At 42.7% G+C, this 15,938-nt stretch overlaps 2 protein-coding genes across 3 annotated transcripts in view; both read right to left on the bottom strand.

The window, feature by feature from the left end:
• Window positions 1–15,938, bottom strand: part of LOC134641584 (nectin-3-like protein) — a 43,678-nt gene that overhangs the window by 12,364 nt on the left and 15,376 nt on the right. Inside the window, exon 2 of the mRNA XM_063494062.1 lies at window positions 1,221–1,571. Within this exon, the coding sequence (XP_063350132.1) occupies window positions 1,221–1,571 (351 nt within the window). The remainder of the gene's footprint in view (window positions 1–1,220; window positions 1,572–15,938) is intronic.
• Window positions 6,378–12,587, bottom strand: LOC134641737 (uncharacterized). Of its 2 annotated transcripts, none has more exons than XM_063494262.1 (2): window positions 7,420–12,587; window positions 6,378–7,326 (listed from the first exon to the last, which is right to left on the bottom strand). In XM_063494262.1, exon 1 carries the CDS (start codon window positions 12,584–12,586, stop codon window positions 7,919–7,921), a length of 4,668 nt encoding a protein of 1,555 aa, XP_063350332.1. In that variant the 5' UTR covers window position 12,587; the 3' UTR covers window positions 6,378–7,326; window positions 7,420–7,918. The 2 variants fall into 2 exon arrangements, with proteins under 2 accessions (XP_063350332.1, XP_063350334.1); XM_063494264.1 differs by having other exon boundaries at window positions 7,425–12,587.

Genomic DNA, 15,938 nt, shown 5'->3' with positions numbered 1-15,938 from the left:
ACACCCTAATTACATCTGAAATGTAAAGTAGGACTAAGGATGTGCTTTTGTGTTTGAGTGCGGATATATGCATCCATATAAGACCCACCCACGCCCCAAAAAACAAAAACAAAATATGCAAGAAGGTGTTCAGAGAAGACAGAAATCTGTAACTGAACCCTGTGAGGTTCTAGACACCGTGGCTGTCACAGCAGCACTTAATGTACCACTCATTAGACATCAGAGTCTCCTTCAGTCTCTGGAGGGAGATGAGAACCTGCTGCCTACACTGCAATCTCCTCCTCTCAGCACCGGCACCAATTTAGGGCTTGAAACATACGCTGACCACAGGGAAAGTTCAGTGTTTCTGCTCCTCTGGAAAGTGAGGCTACAGTGAGAAACTTCTATGTAAAGGAACATATGCTGCTTTCTATGTATGCTTTGTGTTTGAATAAAATAAGAACAAAATAATGGGAAAACCCATTAAAATATAATACGGCTTTGTTTTGTTTATTTTATTTGGAAGCTCAGAGGGGATCCACAGGTAGTTTTCATTTTTAGTTTAGTGACCTGGAAAATAACCTTGCTTTGATTATCACTTAAGGACATAATGGACAAATGATTAAAGGAGAGAAAACTATCAACAATCGTCACAGTCTTGAGGGAAAGAGGTGCAGACTGTAGTTGTAATCCAGCTTAGCAAAACACAACAAAATGTCATGAGAGTCACCCTGTGTCACACCCTACAATTAAACTGTTGTTGCAAGCAACTAAGTTGCATTGAGCTGGGACACTCTGAACTTGCTGCATTATATTTATGTGCTTGCTGAATGAGAAGGTTTCCGTTTTGTGTCTTGCATGTAGGGCCTAAGTGACTTTACAGAGGACGCCATGGAAACTCTGTGAAACATTTTGATATAATATTGTGAATATAAAAACAGTTACATTGGCTTTTCTTTTAAAGTAACAGTGGGGGAGGGAGATAGGTGGGACCACACCAAAGCAGCCTTTATGCAGCTTTAGATTCCTGCAGGGATTTAAATGTACATGGCATGTGTCCAGACTTTAATTTAAACGTTAGGTTGCTTCAGGGACCCGTTGTTTCCTCCAGGGCAGAGACTAAGTGCTCACCTAGGCTTTGCTTAATCACAACAAACAATGACCTTCATTAAAAAGTGAGATTTAAGGACAATATGAAGAACCACTCAGTGAGGAAGTGAAGTGAGGAAGCAGTACTTTACCTAAAACATTAACATAGGTGGATGCTTGTGTATTGCCCAAAGGAAATGTAGCCACTTTGCAGGTGTAGGACCCGATATCCGTAAAGTCAACTCCTTCAAGGGTAATGGTGGCATCTCGTATTGAAGGGGAAACAAATGAGATGCGTTTTTCATATTGTGAAGAATATGAGGTTCCAAACTCGGGATTGAATACTGCCAGGGTAATAGTGCCCGAAGGAAGACGACGCTCCCAGGAGCTCTGCGTGAAGCTGAGGCTGGGACCCACTTCTATTCGGCAGCCCAGTGTGATGTTCTTTCCCAGCACTGCATTCACTTTTTCAGGAACAACTACCTGGTTACTGCTCACACCTACTGAGAGAAAAAACAGAGATGGGATTCAGAAACACAAAAGACAGAGTTGGAGCTTATAATTAAAATGGGAAGAATGAATTTCTCATGACAATGTCACTTCATTGAATTAAGAGATGTTTTTTAATTCTCTGGTGTGTAGCAGTGGAAGAAAATTGTCTGGGAAGTCACAAAGATTCAATTTGCGTCTCCTCATCCAGTTTTTCAGTTGTAACAACACTGATATAGATGTACTATCACCAGACGATATTAAATTGGAAAAACAGTAGCTGAGATGAGCTAATTCAGGATGATTTTTTTCTGGAGGACTGTCAACTCTTGGAAACAGAACATCAGCATATACTCACAAGGCATGTGGTATCTAACTGCACCACAACACATTTTTTTTCCACTTATGTGAGATGTTGGACCAATTTTCTAACGTTAGCAGTGTGCACCAAACATAATGGAGCAATATATTAGAACATTCTGAGTAGTTTTCCCATGGTTACACTAACAGCCATTTGTTTCATTCATGTTTCTTCCTGTGGTTGAAAAGCAGAGCAAATATCTTCTGGGTTCTGGGTTGCTCTTAACAAGCAACACACTCTCACCACAGGACACTCAGCCTGTCCCTTTTGCTAATTATCAGAGCACCTTTTAAACAAGCAAGAAAACAATTTACTGGAAGGAGATGAAACAAAGCAAGCCAGCGGATGGCTTCATTGCTTATTTTTATGAGGCCCTTAATTTGAATTAAGGCCCACCACAGTTTTTTTAATGCAACCCGTAAACTTGGCTTTGAACATTAATGACCATCTGAATACTGTAGACAGAAAAACTAATACAGTACCACAGCAAAAAGTTACAGTTTGGTGAAATGAACGGTTGTGTCTTCACATTTGTATCATATCTGTATGTGTCAAAAGATTCATCTTGAAAAAAAACTAGATTTGACAACCTTTTAACACATATGAGAACCAATATCTATTAAAAGAGGCGTATGCTAGAATTAGCCTAGTTGTACATCACAAACCAATAGAATAACTGTAGGACACACTGACCGTAAGTGTGTGACCACTGCCTTATGCTGATGACACCATTTTGTTTCTTACAAAATAATAGAAACAAACTCTACAACAAAAAACTAACAATATACTATTTATAAGCTATATAAAAATAACCTAAACAAATAAGTTTTACAGAAGGAGCTTTCTCTGCATTTGTCTGTAATTGGTGTTACTAATAATATGTAGTTACTGCATCTGCAAGTGTGATAGAGTTCACCAGGCTCTAGCTAACGGTAATTTCAGAAATTGGTAGGCACGAGGCTCGTTGTGTGTCACAATGAGCCTCGGCCTACCAACATTTTCTGTAATTTTCTGCAAACACGCCTTAATCAGAAAATGACATAATCAGCACTACTTAACAGTCAGCTAAGTTTCATTTGCAGCTCAGCAGGCAAATGATAGGAGTCAATAGTTTGGCACATTGTATACAAGCGTTGTACTGATGGGTGCCCCACACATTGTGCATTGTGCATGGATGGATAATGATAATACAATGGGTGCATGCAAGAATCCTATGCTGCCCCAAAGGTGAACACATCAGCCTATGGAGTACAGAGTAAATGTGCCAACCCTACTGTGTACAGGACTAAGAACCAAAACAAAGAAATCCTCTTTCTCCTTTTTGAATTGATCAAACCATGACACCAACAATCAGAACTGGATATTTTTATTGCCAAAGATTCTCATCCCTATCAATTTACAGATCACTGCTGACAGGCATGCAGCTGTGTTTAAACAAAACAAACAAAAACATCTAGTTTGGTGGGAATGAATGCTGTATCTTGGAAAGGTAACCTGAAATAAATCTTAAATTGCAGGTTTCTGGCTGGTGCTCTAAATGGAAAAAATCCTTCCTGTTTTGTTTTTTTTTTCTAGAACAATCGCACCAATGAGTCATTGATTGACGCACGTTTACTCATTTTTCAGAGTCGTACAAAGACTTACAGCCCTGCTTCAGGTTGAATAGCAGAATACATCCACCTTAAACTTTGTGAAAATGTTGCATACATAAAACATAAAAAGGTGATTTTATTCAAAATAATCAAACAGTATTTCTTGGGTTTCTTGACATGCTTGCAGAGTAAGTTATATTTGGGAGCCATAAAGTTCCACTTTGTCCGTTGTCTCGGATGTGTATGGAGTAAAGCTTATAAAAGCGGTCCACTGGCTGGTATTTTGAGTTGCTGGCATGAATGTGAGCGGTAAGCCACAGCAATGCTATCTTGGTTTGTGAGGAATACAGCCAATGAGGCTGAGGCTCCCCGTGCTCCATTACGTCCCCTGTAATTTCAGTGACTACACACATACACACACACGGACAAACACACACTGAGTTTCTCTCTTCCAAAATAAGAAATAAGTGTGTGAACATGTGTGCGAGTCGGGCATATAGTTTGAATGGCTGCTCAGTCTTAAATGTATGTTGCATTGTGTTGTGAAGGTTCGTGCTGTACTGTCACATTTGGGCTTTCCTGAGTTTTTTTCTTCTTCCTCACACACATTTTCAAACCTTTCTGGTTGTGTGCAGACTGATCCAATACAGCTCTGCCCTGCATCTAAACTTTTAACCTGAATTGTTTAGTCCAGGTGGCCTTATTTGCCATCTGCTTGAAAATGACATTTGGAAAAGTCACTCTGGGTCATTATTTCATTTCGCCACAAAAATTTAAATGTCCACACCTTTTCCTCACATTTGAATCATGGCCTGGTCTAAAGAAGAAGAAGAAAAATTAGCAGAAGAAGCAGAAGAAGAAGAAGGAGAAAGTCTGAGTCCTATAATGTGCTTTGCAGTGCATTTGTTGCCCTGTGTTTGCATTATTTCTACAGGAGTCCTCTGGGTGCACTGGTGTGGGGGAGAATCAGGGTCAGAGACACATTCTCCACTCCACAGTCATCTGAGCCATCACAACAGCTGTTTTCTTTTTTGTCACCTTACTAGTGCAACTCATTTGTTTGGCTTGACGAAAGAAAAAAAGACAAACGCTTGACAGAGAGATCAAGACCTACAACGTATCTATGACAGAAACAAGAATGTAGATGGCAGGCTGATAAAACCCCCTCCTGCAGCACACTTACATACTTGGCATGCGTGACATTGTACTGATGTATGCAGACACGTGTCTCTAACCCAACTTCTCTTCAACATGCTCCACATTCTGCTGCTACCTGACACGACACCCCAACTGCTACTGTAGGTAGTTTGTCTGACTCGTGTCAGTTTTCAGGCCAGTCAAAGCACACAAAGAAACTAAACTCCATCTATGCCATGCTCTGTTTGTTTTGCAGTAGGCATTTGAAAATAAGAGGGAACGGGGTGGTGGTGGCAGTGCGTGTGTGGGGGAGGTGTTTAAAGAGGACTCCACCCTTACCATTAGGGGAGTAGAGACAGATGGCCTCTGCATGGGATACCTACAGCCAGGAGGAGAGTGGGGAAACTTGGCACTGCTAGCTGCAACCATGAAAAACACAACCAATGCTCACAAACTAGAGCGCTGTGATAAATCGTCTAAAATACTGCAGGCAACTAAATGTAAGCAATGTGTTAAAAAACAGTGTCATACAGTTTAAATCAAGAAAATAGAATGCAGAGCTGAGGCACAGCTCAGATGTGTCACTAAGTTTATTATTGGCTATCCATCTAAAAAGTACGGCTTATGAAATAAACATACAAACAAAACTTATCATGCCGTCCAACTTTATATGTTGTCACTGTTTTTGACGCTTTATAATCCAGTTGGTCCAGTTTAAATGTGACACCTTAGCCTGCAGATTACAAAGAACACCCTGACCTGCAAAACCTAACTTGGCCAAAGAGAAACAGGCTGCACTTTTGCCCCCTTTTCTCTTCAGAAACCCGAGGAAAGAATGAACTCATGGGAAGAGTATGCTTGCTCTTTGAAGAAATGCCTCATATTTGTTTCTTTCCCTGCTGACATCACTAATTGCGACAAGCTGCTCGGAAGACGCGATGGTAAATCAAAACCTTCCTTTTTGCCTGGCAACACTCAAACAGTCCAAGTCGGCCACTAGACGAGCCAAAATCCCCACCTATCAGAGACCCGACCCAGCTTCAGCCTTGACCTCCCCTGAGGAAGCAGTCTCGTGGCTTGAGATCCTCCCAATGAACCCTGCAGTCCGTTTCAGAGCAGTGTGAAACAAGAGGGATCCACAGCCAGCAACATTCATGAGCAGCAACAAAACAGACAACATGTCAGGTTCATATAGACAAACTCCATGCATAGATTATCGTGTCAAACAGCACTCATGAGGAACTGATCTGAAGACCTCACAGGAGAAGAATGCAGACATAGGATCTGTGCAAGAGGGAGTGTGGTTTAAGACTAAAAGCAAGAGGAAACTCTGAGTTGAGCAGAGAATGAATACAACACAAAGCAAGAAAATAGGGCAGCTATTCAGTAGAAGTTCAGCAGTGAAGAAAGAAGAGTGAACAAACATCCTGATCTATGTCAGGTCATGAAAATGAATCTGAGCTGGGTCATTTTAACTTTTGACATGAGCTGATACTGGGTTTCTCTAAGTTGACATCTCACACTTACGATACTGATAAAGTAATCTTAGGCTGGCCTCCCCAATGCTTATTTTTAAAAATACTTTTTATTCCTTGGCTTACATCCTGGAGTGAGAGTGTAACACAGTAAGGGGAATTGTTAAAAAGAATATATCAATGGGCCAATAGGCTCGACTATAGGAGCACAGGGGTGTGTTTAAATAAGATACAGAGACAAGAATGTAACTCAAAAGAACCAGCCGACTTTAGTGAAATACACTATACGGTTGACAAGCACAGGTTAACGACACTTTACAATTGTAGAAAGGAAACTTACAAAAATAAAAGAAAAGTAAAACAGATAAACTACTAAAACAACGACTTGGCCAAGTGTTACTTCTGTTTTTCAATGTTCGGGTTTCAATGCTCGGGTTTCAATGCTCGGGTGCACCCTAGTAATCTGACTCCTTAACTCTTATAGAAACAGATTACACAAATCTAATGTACATTCAAATGAAAATCTCACACTCTTTTCACATGCGGAGAATGTTCTACACAACAGCTTATTATTTAAAGTCCCAAATAAAAAATGTCCAAGGGGTAAAGTCCAAAAAATTCCCAGGGTGTGAAAGAAAATAGGGATGACAGAATGTCAGTCAGTGGTCTTATGTATAACCAGCTGTTTGTGAAAGTGTGAGTGATACAGTCCTACCACACCGCAAGGTGCAGCAGATCATCGAGTGGAAAAGAAGCAAATCTCAGTCTCTCTAAGTCCAGGTGGGAAGGCTCGCCATCTATTTCACCGGAGGAATCCACCTCAGGAACAATTCAGCATACAAAAAAAAACCTGACCTGTCAACAGACAGGGTCAGAAGAGCAATTCAAATATTAATTATGCTGTTCTAGCTATAATTCACAACTTAGAATTTTGTTGACATCATATTCGACATCGATTTGCAATTAAAATACTCAAATTTGCAAAAATAAAACATCTCTCTTACACAAACTATGCATTACACCAAGTAAAGTCAGTGCATATGCGACAACTATTAATCAAACAATTCAGATAAATTCAGTTTCTCAACGATAAAATGTGAAACAGACGTGAACTAACTGAGACATACAACATGTGCTCACCGATCTCAGTGCATCACGGCCGAAGACAATGGTATGGTGTCTCTCGGTCGGAAAATGCGGGGCTCTAAATAACGTAACAGGACATGTTGTTTTTTCTCTTTCATAACAGTAATACGACGTGAAGGAAAATAAACATAAGTTGCGCTTCAAGTGTTACCTTACTTCTGGAAGCAGATTAAGATGAACTTTCAGGCAGTTGATAGCAACCAGAGCTAACAAAGGCTAACAGTTTAGCTCCACGCAGTACTTTCTAAAGTCGCCAGAAAACTGCAGCATTCGCCTGTTTACTCACTGTGGCTACTCTTAACATGGAAGGTAGCTGATAATCAGCGAACTTATGTGCAGCATAGTTGGTTGCAACTTATATCTAATACTTTTTCCAGCTCAAAAGCTTCAGTCTCTCTTTTCTCCTGCCAGCACGCGACTACCTCCACACATAGCAGCGAACACAGAGCAGGTGGGTGGGACATACAGCGGCAGGCTGCTTTCCCATTGGCCAAAGCATACTGGGGCCTGTGCATTCTGATTGGTTGAGCAGGCTGTCCATCTCTCCTCATATCTATCACTCCTTAAAGTGGTACCCTCATTTTATGTGGGTTACACCCTCCCCTCTTGATGGTATGCCCGTCCCTGGGCATCTGCAATGTGGCACTGAGTTACACTGCTTTGACCTTTCCAACATAATTGCTAGTTGGATCCTCAAATCCATTTAAAGAGCTAGTCAATGCCTCACTAAGGCCTTGGAAAAGAGAATTCACCACCGTTATCAGGGGATTCCCAAGTTTTACATAATGCAATCTCTTGGGCTTTGCATGCATTCTGTTAGAACGACGAAGAGGAAGAGATGGCTCATCATCTTGAAATCCGTTATTTTGGATCATCACAGGTTCAGGCTGTTCGGTAACAGGTCTGTTCACATCACTCAATCCTTCATCACATGCTGCATCAGAGCTTGTCTCATCATCTGGAGGTGCTTCCTCAGACTGCTGCAATTCTGAACTTTGAGGAAGTCCTTTGGCTGAGTCAAGCCCAGGCAATATATTTGATTCAGGTGAGTTGTCACGTTCAGGTAAGTTGTCATGTTCAGGTACATCCTGAATCACTCCTTCACCTTCCTCTACTACAAGGGATTCAGTGGCAGGAGGATCAGGTGGAAGTGAAACTGTAGGCACCTCTGGTTCTGCTGATAACCTGACCACACAAGGAGGTTGACTCAACTTGTGAGTTTCATGAACTGGGACATATACGTCGGGCTTTGATGTAATGAGAGGGCGAAACGTCCAATCAGGTACATCGTCCAGATCAGAGGGAATTTCATCTTCGCTCTCAACAACGGAACACTGCCTTGTTCTGGGTCTCCTGTTTGGATGGGTTTTGACTGTCTCGGGTTCTGCAGCTGCTGACAGAAATCCACATGGGAGAAGCAAGTCACGATGTAGAGTCCGCACAGGTCCATCTTTACCCTCAGGTTTAACTGTGTAGACCGGCATTTCTCCAGCTCGCTTAAGGACAATGTAAACATCCTCTTCCCACTTATCTGCCAGCTTATGTTTTCCACGGAGCTTCACATTTCGTACAAGAACTCTGTCTCCGGTCTGCAATGTTGATTCAACAACTCGTCGGTCAAATCTGGCTTTGTTGCGACCTGCATTCTTTTGTGCATTACTGGTGGCAATCCGGTAGCTTTCTTCCAAACGAGATTTTAGATTACCGACGTACTGGGAATGAGTCTGCTTAGTAGCATTAGTAGGCAACCTAAAGATAAGGTCGATGGGCAGTCTTGGTTGCCTCCCAAACATCAATTCATAGGGGGAAAATCCAGTCACATCACTCTTCGTACAATTATAAGCATGTACCAGAGGTTTGACGAAGTCTCTCCAGTGGAGTTTATCTGACCGATCCAGTGTCCCAAGCATCTGGAGAAGAGTGCGGTTGAATCTCTCAACCGGATTCCCTCTAGGGTGGTAAGGGGTTGTACGCACTTTCTTCATGCCAGCAAGTTCACAGAGTTCCTTAATGGTCTTTGATTCAAAGTCAGGACCCTGATCACTAAGAAGCTTTTCGGGAAAACCATAATGGACAATGAAGTTGTCCCAGAGACACTTTGCTACAGTCCGTGCTCGTTGATTTGGAGTTGGCACTGCTACTGCATACTTTGTAAAATGGTCAGTTATGACCAATACATCTTTTGTGTTTGAGCGATCTGGCTCTATTGATAAAAAGTCCATGCACACTAGTTCGAGAGGTCTGCAGGTCTTAATGTTTATCAATGGAGCAGCTTTCTCTGGAGGCGTTTTTCGACGGATACATCGCTCACAAGATTTGACCATTTTTTCTATGGTCATGTGCATTTTCGGCCAATAAAATCTGGCCCTTGCCAAGTCTACTGTTCGTTCGACTCCAAGATGGCCCATATCATGATGAAGGCTTGTAAGTGCTGTGGCTCTTAGCTCCTCAGGGAGCACAAGCTGATATGAGGTGTTGGGACCATCTTGCCGTTTACGATAAAGCACTCCATTCTGCATCTCAAACCGATTTAACTCCCTAAGTAACAGGGGAAGTTCGGGTAGCTCTAACCTAAGGCTGGGAGGGGGAGTTTCGCCAGTCTCCAAGAGTACAATCACTGCATTAATAGCAGGGTCCAATGTCTGCTTTTGCCTCAACTCCTCCTCAGAAATTGAGTGGACAATGGGAAGCCCATCCACCTGCTCCTGTTGGAAGCAGTCGGGAATAGCTGTGGACTGGTGAGTGAGGGATTCAACTAAGGTCAACCCAGAAGTGGTAGATTCAACATTTGCTACGGCTGAGGTGACCATATGGCGTTCACAAATGGCCTGAATTACATCCGAGGGAACAGTCTCTGGACTGTCAGGGTTGCTCAGATGGTACAGTGTGAACTGCCGGATTCTCTCACTCTCCTTCTTAGATGCATAATCATCCTCTGGTGGACTGTGAGGACGGCGCGAGAGCGCATCAGCATCCAGATTTTGTTTTCCCGCTCTGTACTGAAGACTAAATGAATAGGTGGAAAGACTGGACAACCACCTATACCCTGTTGCATCAAGCTTTGCAGAGGTCAAAATGTACGTAAGAGGGTTGCTGTCAGTCACTACTACAAAGTCTGTACCATATAGGTAGTCAGAGAATTTTTCCGTGACTGCCCACTTAAGGGCCAAGAACTCCAGCTTATGGGCTGGGTACTTCCTCTCACTTTTTGAAAGACCACGACTTGCAAAAGCTATGACCCTGGACTGTCCATCTTGTACCTGGTACAATGCAGCACCAAGGCCAATGGTACTGGCATCCGTATGTAAAACATATGGAAGCTGGGGGTCTGCAAATCCCAAGATTGGAGCTGAGGTTAGCTTTGCTATTATTTGGTCAAAGGCCTCCTGACATTGAGGTGTCCAACGCTGACCAAAGGGTTCCTTTGGGTTGCGATACTCTGAATTTGTGTTTGTCCTTGGCTTGTTGTTCCGCTTCCTCATTGGTGGATAGCCTGAGGTTAGTTCGTTAAGTGGTCTGACAATGACAGAGTACCCCTGAATAAACCTTCGGTAATATCCAGCAAATCCTAAAAAGGACTGAAGTTCCTTAAGATTTGTGGGGATCGGCCAGGTCTTTAAGGCCTCAACTTTGTCAGGGTCAGTCTCTACCCCTCTTGCGGAAACAATGTGACCAAGGTATTTTACCGAGGTCTGAAAGAATTTGCACTTTTCTGGTGCCAGTTTCAAGCCATATGACATCAGTCGTTGCAGGACACACTTCAAGCGCTGTTCATGTTCCTCCAGGGATGATGAGAAGACAATCAGGTCATCAATGAACACCAGGACCTCTTTGAGATTCATATCTCCCACACACTTCTCCATCAATCTCTGGAACGTCGAAGGCGCATTTGTGATCCCCTGGGGCATCCTATTAAATTCCCAAAATCCAAGTGGGCAAACAAATGCGGTCTTATGCTTGTCTGCTTCTTCCATCTCGACCTGGTAGTATCCAGACTTAAGGTCTAGAACCGAAAACCACTTAGAACCCGCAAGAGCGCTGAATGCATCTTCCAATTTTGGAAGGGCATAGGCATCTTTGATGGTCTGCAGGTTCAGCTTTCTGTAGTCCACACACAGACGAACAGAACCATTCTTTTTGCGAACGACAACAATGGGGGAAGCAAATGGAGACTCAGATTCTCGTATGACACCAGAATCAAGGAGTTCCTGTAGATGTTGTCTCACAGCATCCACATCATTGGGATGTATGGGACGCGCTCTTTGTTTAAAGGGTGTCTCATCACTGAGTTTGATATGGTGTTTGACTTTGTCAGTGTGCCCAAAGTCCAATTCGTTTTGAGAGAAGACATTTGGCATGTCGTTTAACATGTTTGTAATTCGCTCCTTCCATTCAGTGGGTAAGGGCGAATCTCCAAAATCAAAGCTCAGTTCTGAGGAAGACTTAGCTTGAAATTTAGAGCAGTCTGGTTCTCTGACAGTTTGCTCTTTGTGTAGCACTTGCACTATGGCATTAACATCTGCCACAGGTGTTTTGGGGGGTATGACAATGTCATGGTTGGTTTCATTTCTCACTACAACAGGGAGAAGACACTGACGTTTGCGTGGTAAAGTGACTGCAATTGCTGAAACTAGCAAGCCATTTGGTAGTGAAGAAGCTGAAGGATGTTCAAGGACAACATCTCTTTGCATGTTCACAGGATTTACATTGACAGAGGCCTCCAGGACGACTGTCTGCCCTGCAAGAACGACTGCAGGCATCTTACCTGTTAGTTTTGCACAACCAAGGCTACCAGAGTTAAAGTTTCTTTGTCGTATCTCAAGTATTTTGAGAACTGCTTGATACCCATTAAACAAAGGCTGAAAGGGCGAAAGCTTCTGGTAATCAGCATAGAGGACATCAAGGGTGTTTGTGCCTATGAGAACCTGCTCATGGGCTGTAGAGCGGAGATGGGGGATAACCAAGGCCAGAGTGTGCACATCAATATCAGAGCCTACAAACTCTTTAGGAAAGGTGATGGTAAGCTCAACATATCCTAAGTAGGGGACAGACTGGCCATTGGCACCCTCCACTTCAAGCAGCTCATTTAAGGGATGAATGGTCAGATCTGCAAGATGTTCTTCATAGAAAGACTGGGGTACAGTTGTGACTTGTGAACCCGTGTCCAAAAGACAGTTTGTATCTCTTCCTGCAACAGTTACTTGAGCTGTGGTCTTAGTTCCTACAAGGCCATGTGGAAATTTTGATCCTTCCACTTTAATGTTTTTAATGGCAGATTTCAGGATTTTGGGACTGACACCGTGAGACTCCACTCCCATATGTCCCTCTATGGGAGTAGACTTCAGTTTAAATGTGTCTCACTTCGAGAAGCATTAGAGGCTTCCCAAGCAGCCTGTTTTTCTTTCAGCTGTTTTTTCTTAGCTGCTACAAGCGAAGGATTTGGCGCTTTATCACAAACTGAGACAACATGGCCATCCTCCCCACACTGGAAACAGTACCATGGACGTGGTCTGCTGTTGATTTTAAATGCGGAGGAATGCTGACTGGCCACTTTTGGTCTCACACCGTAGGTGTCAGGTGTGACACACAGAGGGACGGACCTCGCTTTTTGCTGCTTAGGTTGTTTCGGCTTATGATTCTCAGATACAAGACTCTTAAGCTGAACGCTTAGGTCAGCAACTTGTTGCTTTAGTGTCTCAAGATCAGACTTGTCCACCAGATTATTGGTGGTGTGTGCGAGTTGCACGTGTGACATGGCGTGCTGCTTGCTAGAGTTTTGGGCAGACTTAGCATGACTAAAATGCTGCCTCATGCGACTCAATTTTGCCGCCTGTTTATCTTCTTCTGTCCTAAGAAGAAGCAGCAGCTCTGCAAAGGAAGGTGGGTTTTCTTTTTTTTGTTCTAGTTGAAGATCGATTATTAATGTATTCTCCCAACAACCTCGAATGAACTGCTTTAAGAGCTGTTGGTCAAAATCATGAGCAGACACACCACCACGTCTCATGGTTCTACTTAATGCAGTGTGCAGCCTCTGCAGGAAAACGGAAGCTCTCTCTCCATCATTTTGAAATGTGCTCATGAACCTAGCGTACAGCTCATCACCATCTTCGACTGTTCCGTAGGCAGAATCAAGCAACTCAAGATAAGCAGAGGGTCTAGACTGTGGACTCAGATGTTTAATCATCTCGGAAGCAGGAGGAAGCAGACTGTCTAGTACACGATGTGTGCAGTGCAGATCAGACACAGAAGGATCCCTAATAAGGATTTCAACACTAGCTCGCCACGTATCATAATCTGCCTCATGGCTAGGACGTGGGCTCTTGCCTGAAAAAGCCCTGAGTCTACCAGATGAAGCGAACTGGGGTGAGCTCTCATTGTTGCGCACTACATGTTCAACAACCACTCGCTGAACAGCAGTTGGGTTAACATCGATTATGGGGCTAGTAGTGGCCCCAGAAGAGACTGGAAGAGTCTGTGAGGGGCTGAAATCAGTCAGGTTTTCACTGAAATTGGGAGAAGTAAGAGGCTTACTTGCGTTATTTGGTGATGTCAAAACTGTGGAGTCTAGAGGTGCAACTGATTGAGGGTTCTCAGAAAATGAAACGTCTCCCTTGCTGGTTAAGTCTTTCTGTGGAAGTGGGCTCTGTACAGTTGAGGATTCTGGACCAGTTTGAGGTGATTGGGAAATAGCACTTTCTGTAGATGAAACCAGATTTTTAAGTTCTTCCTTCAACATCTCCTCTAATGAATTTCCACTCAGTTTGGCAATTTCACGGAGCTGTTCCATGTACATTTTAGTGGCTTTGTTTCTGGCATCAAGGGTATAAACACTTCCTAAGGCCTTTAACTCATACACAATGCCTGCTTGGGTTGTGCTTGGAAGCTGCAGAGGTAACAGTGGCTCCAATGTGTGCATGGCAGTCTCATGTGTAAACTCGATGATCATGTGCTTATGGTAATCTGACTCAGGGTCGTCTAGACGAAAGTAACGGTTGATGGAACCATATTTTTGGAGGAAAATGGACACTTCCTCATCAGTCTCCAATCCTGTAAGGCCACTAACCACTACAGAATTGGGAATTCTGACAGATTCACGTAGTACAACATCCATTTTCTCTCTAAAAGTTGTAGCTCAGATTAAGCACTTTTAAACACCACACACAAATTGTTTGGCACTTAAACACACACATCCATGCTCCTGGCTGGCTCGCCAGAGCTCTCACTGTAACACAGTAAGGGGAATTGTTAAAAAGAATATATCAATGGGCCAATAGGCTCGACTATAGGAGCACAGGGGTGTGTTTAAATAAGATACAGAGACAAGAATGTAACTCAAAAGAACCAGCCGACTTTAGTGAAATACACTATACGGTTGACAAGCACAGGTTAACGACACTTTACAATTGTAGAAAGGAAACTTACAAAAATAAAAGAAAAGTAAAACAGATAAACTACTAAAACAACGACTTGGCCAAGTGTTACTTCTGTTTTTCAATGTTCGGGTTTCAATGCTCGGGTGCACCCTAGTAATCTGACTCCTTAACTCTTATAGAAACAGATTACACAAATCTAATGTACATTCAAATGAAAATCTCACACTCTTTTCACATGCGGAGAATGTTCTACACAACAGCTTATTATTTAAAGTCCCAAATAAAAAATGTCCAAGGGGTAAAGTCCAAAAAATTCCCAGGGTGTGAAAGAAAATAGGGATGACAGAATGTCAGTCAGTGGTCTTATGTATAACCAGCTGTTTGTGAAAGTGTGAGTGATACAGTCCTACCACACCGCAAGGTGCAGCAGATCATCGAGTGGAAAAGAAGCAAATCTCAGTCTCTCTAAGTCCAGGTGGGAAGGCTCGCCATCTATTTCACCGGAGGAATCCACCTCAGGAACAATTCAGCATACAAAAAAAAACCTGACCTGTCAACAGACAGGGTCAGAAGAGCAATTCAAATATTAATTATGCTGTTCTAGCTATAATTCACAACTTAGAATTTTGTTGACATCATATTCGACATCGATTTGCAATTAAAATACTCAAATTTGCAAAAATAAAACATCTCTCTTACACAAACTATGCATTACACCAAGTAAAGTCAGTGCATATGCGACAACTATTAATCAAACAATTCAGATAAATTCAGTTTCTCAACGATAAAATGTGAAACAGACGTGAACTAACTGAGACATACAACATGTGCTCACCGATCTCAGTGCATCACGGCCGAAGACAATGGTATGGTGTCTCTCGGTCGGAAAATGCGGGGCTCTAAATAACGTAACAGGACATGTTGTTTTTTCTCTTTCATAACAGTAATACGACGTGAAGGAAAATAAACATAAGTTGCGCTTCAAGTGTTACCTTACTTCTGGAAGCAGATTAAGATGAACTTTCAGGCAGTTGATAGCAACCAGAGCTAACAAAGGCTAACAGTTTAGCTCCACGCAGTACTTTCTAAAGTCGCCAGAAAACTGCAGCATTCGCCTGTTTACTCACTGTGGCTACTCTTAACATGGAAGGTAGCTGATAATCAGCGAACTTATGTGCAGCATAGTTGGTTGCAACTTATATCTAATACTTTTTCCAGCTCAAAAGCTTCAGTCTCTCTTTTCTCCTGCCAGCACGCGACTACCTCCACACATAGCAGCGAACACAGAGCAGGTGGG

This window comes from Pelmatolapia mariae, linkage group LG14 (genome assembly GCF_036321145.2).
Source record: "Pelmatolapia mariae isolate MD_Pm_ZW linkage group LG14, Pm_UMD_F_2, whole genome shotgun sequence".
NCBI lineage: Eukaryota > Metazoa > Chordata > Actinopteri > Cichliformes > Cichlidae > Pelmatolapia > Pelmatolapia mariae.
The sequence above is the reverse complement of the archived record's forward strand: the minus strand, read 5'-3'. Positions and strand labels throughout refer to the sequence as shown.

Excerpts from the sequence above, each read along its gene's own strand:
- LOC134641737 (XM_063494262.1), bottom strand. The coding sequence starts at position 12,586 with ATGGGAGTGGAGTCTCACGGTGTCAGTCCCAAAATCCTGAAATCTGCC.